Genomic DNA, 12,791 nt, shown 5'->3' with positions numbered 1-12,791 from the left:
AGAATGGTTAATAAACAGAAAAAAAATGGAGATATAGGAGTTTTTATCGATCTTGCAGAAGCGCTAATGGTCAATTAAAAAGTAGTATCTATAGTAAGACTGAACTTGCTGCATCAAGAAATAGAAAGAGAAATGGTCTTGCTGCCCTCCCTTCAAATGCCATCCTAATGGAGGCCAATGAAATACCATTTTTCTAGGAAGGAGGGGTTTCATTTGTTTGTTGTAGAACACATGGTAAAATACCACCAGGCATTTTATATTTGTTTTATGTCACTATCATTCTGAATGAGTTCAAGCAGGATAGTATGACTCTCTTAGGTTTGGTCCTCCAGTTTTTCCTCTAAATATGAAAATGATAACTTTTTTCTCCTAATGAGGAAAAATAACACAGTGGATTTTAAATAAGCAACTAACTGTAAAGCCACAGGTATGATGAGGAGGGAAAGAAACGTGTCTTTTTAGTGGCTTTACTATTCTTTACACCATTGAGGTCAATTCACATGCTGGTAGCTGGGAGATACCCTAAAAAGCAGTGTGAGTGATTCCTGAGAGTGATTTTTCACATGCCGAGTCCGCGGAGGTCACCCTAAAAATACATGAATGGAGGTTACTGAGTGCAAAGAAAGTGAACTGCAAAAACCAAGTCATTATGGAAGATTGATGTTTTGGCCAGTCCTCTGTTTTCGTGCCTGTTTGAAAATGGCAGCAAAGTAAAAAGAAATTAAATTAATATGTTGTTTCCAGAGATACAAAAGGCAAAATTATCCAAAAGCCTTCAATAAAGAGATGCACCAAGCTTCCTCAGGCAAATGCTAAAAAAAGAAAAAGAAAGACAGGCATGGATATACAAATATTCATACCAGACAAAATGGATTTTAGAGCCAAAAGCACTAGAAGTTGCCAAGGAAGATATTTGCCATTGATAAAATCTGCAATCCAAACTTGAGGATAGAACAGTTTTAAGCACATATCAATATGACCTAGAAATACACAAATCCAAAACACTAGTGGGAAATGTTAGTAAACCTCTCTCAGGAACTGATAAATCAAAGATTAATAAAACACCAATTATTTGAAAACAAAAGTTACAGAGTTAGAAAAATGCATGCCCTCTAAGCAAGTGAATATTCTATATCAATAAATAAAACAGCTGGTTCTTTTAAAAGAACAATAAATAGACACTCTTAACTGCTCTGCTAAAGAAAAAAAGGGAAAAAAGCAAGAGAAGAAAAGGGAGAAAGTTATACAACAGATCTTTAAAATACTGTATGTAACATTCTATGAATAAATTTTTTAGAAGTTACATAAAATGGACATTTTTTTCAGGAAGATGTAAATTGTGAAGATTGGTTAAAAAGAAGCATAATGCCTGACTACACCAATTCTTATTAGGGAAAATTTATCACCACAGTGGTAAAATTGTAGGAGAATTCTAAAAATTTTAATGAATAGATAATCCCGGTTTATATGAACAATTTGAGTGCAGAAAAATGTGACAGTCTTCCTAATTTTTTATTTGAGGTTAACCTAAATCTCAGACTAAAACTGAGCAAGAACATTAAAGAAAAACAAAAACAGAAAGTACAAGGAAGACACATATGAATTATAATTCCTAAGTAAAATAACAGCAAATCAAATTAATCAGCCCATTAAAAGAATAATATTATAATCACGATCAAGTGGGATTTATTTCTGAGATGCAATGGTGGTTCAATATTTGCAAAACAATTTACACGTTATATCACATCAAAAAGAGAAAAGAAATGATCATCTCAACAGATGCAGAAAAAGCATTTGACAAAGCACAATATCCATTCATGATAAAAACCTTAACAAGTAGGTTGAAAGAGATCATACCTCAACATAATAAAGACCATATATGAAAGACCCAGAGCAAATGTCAGACTCAACTGTGAAAAACTGAGAACTTTCAAATTACAATTAGGAACAAGAAAGGATATCCATTCTCACCAGTTTTATTGAACATAGTACTGGAAGTCCTAGCCACAACAATCAGTTAAGAAGAAGGGGGAAAAAAGACATCCAAATTGGTAAGGAATTGGTAAGGAAGAAGTAAAACTTTCACTATTTGCAGATGACATAATAGTATACATAAAAAACCCTAGAAACTTCACCAAAAACCTACTAAAATTGATAAATGAGTTTAGCAAAGTCACAGGATACAAAACCAAGGTACAGATATCTGTTGCTTTTCTATACATTAATAATGAAGTAGCAGAAAGAGAAATTAAGAAAACAATCCCAATTTTATCAGACCAAGAATGATAAAATAGCGATGAACAAACGATGAAGGGGCAATAGACCTGTTCTCTGAAAACTGTGAAACATTCCTGAAAGAAATTCAAGATGATGCAAACAAATGGAAAGATAGTCGCTGTTCATGGATTAGAATTAATATTGTTAAAATGTCCATACTACCCAAAGCAATCTACAGATTTAATGCAACCTTATCAAAATAGCATTTTTTTCACAGAACTACAACAAACAATCCTAAAATTCGTATGGAATCACAAAAGACCCTGAACAGCTAAAGCAATCTTGAATAAGAGCAAAACTGAAAGTATCCCACTACCAGATATCTGGATATAGTACAAAGCTGTAGTAATCAAAAGAGCAAGGTACTGGGACAAAAATAGGCATGAAGATCAAGGGTATGGAAGAGAGAGCCCAGAAATAAACCCACAATTATATGGTCAATTATTCTCAACAAAGGAGGCCAGGATGTGCCATGGGAAAAAGACAGTCTCTTCAATAAATGTTGTGGGGGAAAATGGGTAGCAGCATGCAAAAATAAAATAAAATAAAAAAAGAAAGAAAGAAAGAAACTGGGCCACCTTCTTACACCATACACAAAAATAAACCTAACATGGATTAAGAACCTAAATGTGAGATCTGAAACCATAAAAATCCTGGAAGAAAGCACAGGCAGTAATTTCTCTGACATCAGCCATAGCAATATTTTCTAGATATATTTCCTGAGGCAAGGGAAACAAAACTAAAAATAAACTTATCGGGACTACACCAAAATTAAAACCTTCTGCACACAGCAAAGGAAACAACCAACAAAACTGAAAGACAACCTACTGAATGAGGGAAGATATTTCCAAATGACTTATCTGATAAAGAGTTGGTATCCAAAATATATAAAGAATTTACACAATTCAACACACACACACACACACACACACACACACACACACCATAATCCAATTAAAAATAGGCATGAATAGGGGCACCTGGTGGCTCAGTGGGTTAAGCCTCTGCTTTCGGCTCAGGTCCTGATCTTAGGGTCCTGGGATCAGGCCCCATGCTGGGCTCTCTGCTCAGGGGAAGCCTGCTTCCCCCCCCTCTCTCTCTGCCTACTTGTGATCTCTGTCTGTCAAGTAAATGGATAAAATCTAAAAAAAAAAAAAAAAAAAAAAAAAAAAGTATGAATAGACATTTTTCCAAGGAAGACATACAGATGACCAACAGGCACAAATCGGAAAGGATGCTCAAAATCACTAATCATCAGGGAAATGCAAATCAAAGTCACAATGAGATATCTCCTCACACCTGTCAGAATGGCTAAAATAAAATACACAAAAAGCAAGTATTGGCAAGGAAGCGGAGAAAAAGGAACCCTCTTGCACTGTAAGTGGGAATGCAAACTGGGGCAGCCACTGTGGAAAACAGTCAGAGGTTTCTCAAAAAATTAAAAACGCAACTACTATATGATGCAGTAATTCCACTACTGTGTATTTACCCGAAGAATATGAAAGCACTAATTCAGGATACATGCACCCCTATGTTTATAATAGCATTATTTGCAATAGCCAAATTATGGAAGCAATGCAAATAAATGTCCATTGATAGATGATTGAAGAAACTGTGGTATACACACACACACACACATACACACAGAAATATTACTAAGCCATAAAAAAGACTGAAACCCTGACATTTGCAACAACATGGATGGATCTAAAGAGTATTATGCTAAATGAAATAAGTCAGAGAAAGGCAAGTACCCTATGTTTTCACTCATATGTGGAATTCAAGAAACAAAACAATGAATAACAGAAAAAGAGAAATAAAGAAACAGACTCTCAACTCCAGAGAACAAACAGATGGTTACTAGAAGGGAGGTAGGTGGGGGGTGGGTGGGTAAAACAGGTGAAGGGGATTACTAGTACACTTACTATGATGAGCACTGAGTAACACGTATAGAGTTGTTGAGTCACTATATTGTACAACTGAAACTAATATAATACTGTATGTTAACTACACTGGAGTTAAATTTTTAAAAATTTTTAAAAAATTAAAAAAAAAAAGAATAACATATGACCAAGCCAGGTTTATTCCAAAAAAGTTTGGTTCAATATTAGAAAACCAATGGCATAATCCACTATTATTAATGGGTTAATATAACCTCTATAGATGAAGAAATTTTTTGTAAAATTCAGTATGTATAGTCATAAAATCTTAAAGTAATCCAGTTATACCATGAAATATATTTATGTCTACAGTAGGTGTTATATGTAATGACAAAATATATAAAACCCTCCTCCAAAAGTAAGAAACAGCAAAATGCTTATGATCATTACTATTAACTACACAGAAAATGAACTAAGTATTAATCTTAGAGAAAACAAATTGTCATCATTTGCAGCATGATTATCTGTCAGGAAAATCCAAGAGAATCACCAAAAAGCAATTAGAACTAATAGAGGAATAAAGTAAGACAAATAGAAGATAAATACATAAAAGTAGGTAAATTTCCACTACAGCAGTAAAAGAATTATTCAAGACTATGCTGTGAAATGTAGATCTCACTCATTATATTAATTAAAATCATAAAAGTGTGAGAAAATGTTTAATGAAACTCTATGAAAGTGTAAATTAGATCTGAAAAGTGAGAGATTCACATCTTATTGGATGGGATAATAGATGAAAACTACTAACTTTCGTAACTTAATAAAATTTCCAGTAAAATTTGTTATGGAACTTGGTGTTTCTAAAATGTATGCACAAAAGACAATGTGGGAAAGAGTATAGAACATTTTTGAATAGAAGAAAGGAGTGGCTAATCCAGCTGGTGGTCTGGAATAACAGTTTAATATTGTGCAGGAATTAAAGATCAATGGAGCACTGTAAATCATCTAGGAACATACATTTAGGGGGAATTGTGTGGATGATGAATGTGTTATTTCACATTATTGGGTTCAGATTGGATTTTTTTAATAAGTGACGTTTAAAAAACAGATCATGTATCTAGAATTTTCTGTAAATGTTATATTTCTACCTTATACAAAGGAATTTCCAAGTGAATTAAAGAGCTGAATAAATCCAAAACAATTAAAAAAAAAACCAGAAAATACAGGATAATAACTTTCTAATTTAAAGGTGGGAAGAAACTTTTCAAAAATCTACAGTTGAAAATACTGAGAGTAAACCACAAAGAACAAAAATTTCAGTATTTAAAAACACCATAGACAAATTTACAAGATTAGCAAAAGACCAGGAAAAAAAGAATGCATTTAACAAGTTCTTAGTAATTAATTGGAAAAGCCAAGTAATTCAATAGAAAAACAGTTCAAAGAAGCACAAATGGCTAATACACATAAGAAAATAAATCACCATCCTGTCTTACTAGTAATCATTAGTAATTAGCTAATTAGTCATAATTAGCCTGAGATATCTCTTGCTCCTCATATTGGACATTATCATGTTGTAATGTCCAAGACGGCTGAGGGTGAAGGTCCAGAGATTGTTGCACAGTGTTGGTGGAATGTCAGTTGGTTTAGTCTTTATTACAGCAACTTGACTGTTTCATTAAAATGTAAAATGCACATATTTTACCATAGAAAACAGCCTATTGCACAGAGATTTCAGCACTATGTACACCTTTTTTTTTTGGTAATGTTACCGAAGAGATCCAAATCACTAGAAACAAGCTAGTGAAACATGTTTTTGGATGGGGTCCATAAACCACGTTCACAAATATGGTTTTCAAGGTTTTATTACATCACATGGTGACAGTCATTTCAGAGTACTTGAAACCAGTACTGTTGCCTGACTCAAAGACTACCTTCCAAAGAAAAAGAATAAGGCCTTGGTTAGGTTGTCTTACATTTTGTGGTTACTATTTTGAGCCGCATAAAATCCCCTTGCCAGAAGAAGTTGTTGCTGGCTTTTAGAAAACCTCATCTTCTTAGGGCTAAAAGTCAATTCTAAATGACATTAAAATACTTATAATTTTGGTCATATTTAATTCATTTCTCTCCACATTTTTAAATCCAGCATTTCCATCTCCAACCATCTCATTTAGAGAAATACCCCATGGGAAGTCATATGTCAAAGAATGTTAATTGTAGCATTGTTTTCAGTAGCAAAAAAACTGGAAAATGACAAATTACTAAGGAAATGGCTAAGTTACCCATATGTCCATATTAAGGAATGCTCTATAGCAATTATATACAGGTTTATATGTATGTGTATGTATATATGTATTATATATACACACAGTTATATATTATATATCTATAATATATTATATATATTATAAATGTATTATACACACACACACACATACACACACAAATATGGAAAAATTTCCAAGGCACATGGCTTAGTGAAAAAGGCAAGTTACAAAAAATATGTAATATACAAACCCACTTTCATGAAAACCAAACAAAATAGAATCTTAATGGAAATGTGTGTTTAAAGATACCTATTGGAAAAAAACTAGAAATTACACATCAAAGAGCTAAGGAAAGTTATTCCTTTATCAGGGTAGGGGTGGAGCTTCCACTTTTTATTGGTTTCCTTTCTGTTTGTTTTGAAAAGTGTTTTCACAAATAGAGTCATGTATTACTTCTAAATATTGTTTACAATATTTACTGATTGTGAGTTTATAGAATGCTTATTAATCATGCTTAAAATATATATATATATATATATATTAGATATGATCTCTGACTCTATGTCAACAATAAATAAATAAATCTGGAGTGTTTGTTTACCTAAATGAGGCTAATTTAAGTTCTGTGTTTGAATTAAGAAAAATAGTTCAGTATTCATTTGGGTGTATACTGGCATAGCAGCACAGACTAAGAATCCATTTTTAAAAAGACTATGCCAATTAGCAAATTTGGTAAGTTTCATTACAGAAATTCCCAGAGGCAACCTCTGGCATTTAATGATTAGAAAAGTAACAAGAAAGTATTGCTTACAGAGTGAATCAATAGAAAAGTGAATTTCCCTAATATAAAATAATCTTTATGTTAAGCAAAAAGACATAGAGCTAATTAGAAGAGGTATATTGTATAAATGTTTTTTGAACTGAACAGTATAATCCAGTGTGATAATCATCACGAAGCAAATAGAAAACACAGTGAAATGTTCTTCAAGTCTCTTAAAGTTCACTTCTGAATCATAGTAGGATCCATTCATAATTTTACAACATGTAGTAGGTTCATTTCCCTTTTTTGTTCTCTGTGACTCTCTAGATAGGCCTAACACTGTTCTGTATACTCAAAATTTGCTAAGACAGTCCATCTGACGCACACACACATACACACACAAAGGTAACTATATGAGGTGATGGATATGTTAATTAACTTGACTGTGGAAATCATTTCATAACGTCCCCATATATCAAATCATCATGGTGTGGTTCTTAAATATATGCACTTTTATTTATCAAGTATACTTCAATGAAGCCAGAAAGAAAGAGTCAATGAACACAAGTACCAGAGTAGGGTTCACTACGAGCAGAAAATGGCTTCAGTGAATTACCTGAGATACTAGGTCTTTCAGAGCCAGTCCTCTACCTTTTCACCAAGCTTTTCCTAACGTGGGTGCTCGAATGGGAAAGGCCCGTTAGAGTCGCTGTAGCCACGAGCTTGAGTGGAAAGGAATGAAAGCCTAAGTGATACAAAGAATTATACAAAGTTCTCTGAAGTTACGAACGTCCTTTGTATACCAACAACAGCACAGTCTCTTCTGGATGTTTTTCTTCTGTGCTGGTAAGATCCGCGGTGAGTCTCTCTGTCACGCCCTGGCCACGGTTGCCACGCTAAGGGTTTCAGTTTTGAGTGGCCCAAGAACAAATGCATACTTTGGTGAAACTGTTGTTCTCAACAAAACTCCAATACCTGGGATTTTCACAAAATTTATAGCAGCTCAAGTAGAAAAGAAAAAGTTCAAACCAGTCACCAGATCCAAAATTAGCATTTTATTCAGAACGCTGGGGTCAGAGGTGTATCATTTATATTCTGGTACACAATACAGAGGCAAAGCTGCTGTCAGAAGTCTCTCCAGTTTAAAAGCTTGTTTTTTTTATTCATTTTTTTTTTAAAAAAACACAGACTTAGTAGTGCCTCCAGTGTCAGGCCACCCCTTTCTTCTCTTTCCTTCCTTTTTTTTTTTTTTTTTTTTTTTTTGGTACAAATTATGTAAAACATTTGTGCTAAGAACTTTTCTCCCTCCCCAAACAAAAAAGAAAATAAAAAATAAAAAAAAAATTAAAAAATTAAAAATTGAGTATTCTAACTACAGCTCAACAATCGAATCAAATGTCACTTTGTTTTGTAAATACTTTATCCATAACGAAAGATATAAACATGCAAAAAACCTGAATCCATAGTCCAAATAATACATACACATGTTCTGAAGTTTCTGCACTTCTCCATAGACTATGCCAATAAAACATTATGTACACATACCATTTTTACAGTGAAGTGGAAAAAATACAGTAAATAAAAAAAGTGTACATGGATTAAGACCAAAATGTATCTAACATTCTAGTTTATGAAAAAATTCAATTTTGCTACAAATTGGTGATATGAAAACTCCCTTTATTTGCAACCAGCTGCGTAAGTTTTAAGATTTTAGTGAAAAAAGAAAACTAAAGTCTAAAACTAGAAGTCATGTACATTTTCCAATTTCATGGTCTCATCCCCCAAGATAATAAAATCGCTCCATGAGTTTTTGCTTTTTGTTTGTTTACTTCTGTGTTTTAATAAAAGCAAATGCAATGTAACAAAAGCGTATTGAAGCCTATCATGGTTTAACTTCCTGCTCCCACCACAAAATATTTTGTCTTTTACTTATCGTTTCAGAAATCAGTACCATTAAAGCCTTAAACATAAAACTAATTCCAATCTGAAAAAGGTACAAAAAGGCACATAAAATCCCAGTGCTTCTGTACTGTAAAATTCAAGTGTAACTGAGCTCAGTGTTTTTCCAAACAGTATTGGATCACTGATATTCCCTCTGAGCCCAAACTGGTTTGCAGCCTATGCCAAAGCCTCCAGCAAGCACTGTGCTAGTAGACTACAAAGTTAAAGCCTAGCTTCTGAATGCTTTTTGGGAATATCAGTTGAAATCGTTTGTCCGTGTCCGAAAACCACGTTCACCCTGAAGTTCAGTCGTCGCCTCCTCCGTACATGTCAGCGAGTTTCTTGAAGCGCGGCCCCCAGTCGTTCAGATAGTCATAGTCTTGCTCGCCACCACTGCTGGAAGAATGAAGGGAGCTTAAGGACCCAGCAGTGGAGCCGCTGCCTTCATAGTCAAAGACGAGGAGGGAGTCATACGGCGGAGCTGTGGGATCATTGTCAGCAGCTTTAAGGCCCTACAGTTGGGAAAGACAAAGAAAGAATGTACAGAGGGTTAGAATGTGCAAGCCAGGGGCGCCTGGGTGGCTCAGTGGGTTAGGCCGCTGCCTTCAGCTCAGGTCATGATCTCAGGGTCCTGGGATTGAGTCTTGCGTCGGGTTCTCTGCTCAGCAGGGAGCCTGCTTCCCTTCCTCTCTCTCTGCCTGCCTCTCTACCTACTTGTGATCTCTCTGTGTCAAATAAATAAATAAAATCTTAAAAAAAAAAAAAATGTGCAAGCCACCAGCAGATCCCAGGGGATGAAACACTTGTTTGTAAGTCTCCACCTGCAAAAATGTTCAACCTGCAGAAATTGGGGTTATCACTACGTTTAAAAGTTGGGCAAAAACGAACGTACGCCCTTCCTCTGCAGGAAAGAACCGAGGAAGTCTAGCTTGGGGAGGCCGAGACGTACTGTGGGACAATGTCCTCGACAGGTGGCAGAAAGGAATGGCCAACTGCTTGAGGCTCAGAAGGAAGGATCTCAAAGTCTGGTAATGTGTCTCTATCACAGTGCACTTGAATGAGTTATTACTGCTGGAATAAGCTACATGAGATCATGCAGAGGGCTGTGAAATCAGGTCATACGCGACGCTAATCTGGAGTCAGAGTTAACGGTTTCTGACGAACAAGAATTACACATGCAAGGCCAAGGCAGAGATAGACAAAGGGGGGCCATGTGGTCTTTGCCCCTCGACAAGCTTGTAATCTAGGGGCATTACTGTAGTATCACATGAAATAAATGATAAAGAAGTAATAACACTACAATGTCGAGGCAAAAATAAGAATGCTATAAATAAATAAATAAATAAATAAATAAATGAAAGAGGAAGAAAGAAACCCCAGACTACCACTGAGAGCTAGGAGTTCAAGGAGGACGTGGTATATATGGCCTAAATTTGCAAGAAAAAAAGAAGGAAAATCAAAGAAAAGTGAAGGAAAATGGAAAACTGGCCAGATGTGATTACAATGCAAGGAAAGTTACTTGTTAAGTCATTTATGTTCTTCATTAAACATAAAACGTTACATTCATCGATAAACTGCGATCAGGTCTTATTTTTAAGAACGGAGTGACTGACTTCTAGTTCCCATAGGCCCTATGGAAGTCAGTATCGAATGTCTGTATGTAGAATAAATACGGGGGCGGGGAGACTTGATAATTTAAACTAAAGACTGTTAAAAAACTAAGAAGCAACGAAATTATTATCTATATTTTTAACTCTTGCAAAAACATGCTTTTTAATATGTGATTCATGTATCCACAGCCAATTCATAATTACACTTTATAGAATCTTAAAGGTTTAATAAATTTAATAAATTTAATAAAGGTTTATTAAAGGTTTAATAAAAGGCCCTTTTGGTGTTTTCTCTAATTTTCCCCCACTTCTAGTACTCCAAGATATACCATCATCTGCTTTTTACTCTGCTTTTTAAAATGCTAATGGGTTATAGTAGCCTCCCTTATTGTCCTATATTCAACGCTTCCAATCTACATGTATTTGATAAGTATGTGTATGTGGGACTTTTTAATCTGTATGTGTTCACCTAGTTATTCTTCTGAGTTGATAGAGGAAGAAGAGAACAAAAGAACATGAGAATTAAGGTAAGACTAGCATGTATAGCGGTTAGTGGTGAAGAGATCAGACCTCTCACCCACTAAAGGCTGGGGGACACCTCAGCTCTACACAGTATCTCTGTGGGATTTCAGCTAAGTTCTACAGGCTTCATTTCCTCATCTGCAGTTATAATAACAATAATAAGATCATTATGAAGACTAAATAGAATAAAGGCACCATGGGCTCATCACGGTACCCGCTCTGTTGGGACTCAACGAAGATTAGTCTAAAAAAAAAAAAAAACTTCTAAGTTTAGAGAAAAATTTTTTGCTTTGGAACCTGAGAAAAGAAAAATGTGAAGACATACTATTTTAAGAAACAAAATGGCAGCTGCTTGACTTCCATAAAAAATGAAAGAAAAGTACACACTCCCAGTTTTCCCATTCCAAAGTCTCTCTTACCAACCATCCTAACCATTTAATTAAACACCACTTTCCCTCATATCTGGTTGGACTATGTATAACTCAGAAAAGCCAGTGTAGAATAACATAAAGCACATCTTCAGCAAACTACTTCAATGTATAAAACATAAATAATTTTAGAAAGGACTTCATTTATCATATTTATAGAATAAGCTACCAAGCAATTTTGCTAAGGCTGAAAATCACAAACTACAATTTCTCAGAAGTCCTCATTCCTTTCTGTGGTAGACCCTGTTACTGTCCTCAATGATTCACTATCCTTTCCTTGTAGGTGGGTCCTGTGCCCACACTACCACAAGTGCCTCCCTGGAGCCAGAGTTTACTTCCCAAACCCACTGTCAGGCTTGGCTACAGGCTGGCTTTGGCCAAAACAACGTCAGCAGCAATGAAGAGGAAACTCTGTAAGACCTCCATCTGATGGGTTTCCACCAGTTCCTTCTTGCCCACTCTCCCAGGAGACTAGATTGCCCTAGCTGGGAGCTTTCCTCCTGCCTGGATCCTGAAACAGAAGACACAAGAGGACCCAGCCCTTGCCAACCCCACAGGGAGCACAGAGTTCAGGCAAGAAGTAAACCTTTGTTATTGTAAGCCACAATACTTGGGAGTTGTCAGTTACTGTAGCCTTAGCTGGTAAAAATCGAACAAAACCCCTTCGTTTGTGTTTATTTATCTAACTCAAGATATAATTATTGAATATGTATATTACCACGTATCCTGCTTAGTGGTGGGGACACAGCTATTAAGAAGAGAGATCCAACTCCTATTCTCACGGAGTTTATATTTAAAGGTGAGCATGCACCCTTTTCCCTTTTCCCAACAAAATCTAGCAACTGCAAACGTAAGCGATAGGTGATTCTTTTAGTTCAGCATGGGTTAACATGGGGCCCTCGAAGAGCCAGACCCCAAAAGATCTGAGGGGAGATCAAAAAAACAAAGAAAATCCTGATGAGGAGAATAGGTTTCTGAAGACAAATGCAGGTTTTCTGGGCTTCCAGAAAGAGCATTCATGAAGATGAAACCTTCGAAAGCTGAAATGGCAGAATGCAAAGAAGCAATTACCATTCGTTTATATAGGACATTTTTTGAGCATTCCC

At 35.4% G+C, this 12,791-nt stretch overlaps 1 protein-coding gene across 1 annotated transcript in view; it reads right to left on the bottom strand.

Annotated features, from left to right (window-relative positions):
* Window positions 1-8,219: 8,219 nt before the first annotated feature.
* CDH2 (cadherin 2) overlaps window positions 8,220-12,791 on the bottom strand; it is a 216,572-nt gene continuing 212,000 nt past the window's right edge. The window contains exon 16 of the mRNA XM_059139331.1: window positions 8,220-9,637. Within this exon, the coding sequence (XP_058995314.1) occupies window positions 9,431-9,637 (207 nt within the window). The 3' untranslated portion in view covers window positions 8,220-9,430. The remainder of the gene's footprint in view (window positions 9,638-12,791) is intronic.

The sequence above is a fragment of the Mustela lutreola genome, chromosome 11 (assembly GCF_030435805.1).
Source record: "Mustela lutreola isolate mMusLut2 chromosome 11, mMusLut2.pri, whole genome shotgun sequence".
Taxonomy (NCBI): Eukaryota; Metazoa; Chordata; class Mammalia; order Carnivora; family Mustelidae; genus Mustela; species Mustela lutreola.
The sequence above is the reverse complement of the archived record's forward strand: the minus strand, read 5'-3'. Positions and strand labels throughout refer to the sequence as shown.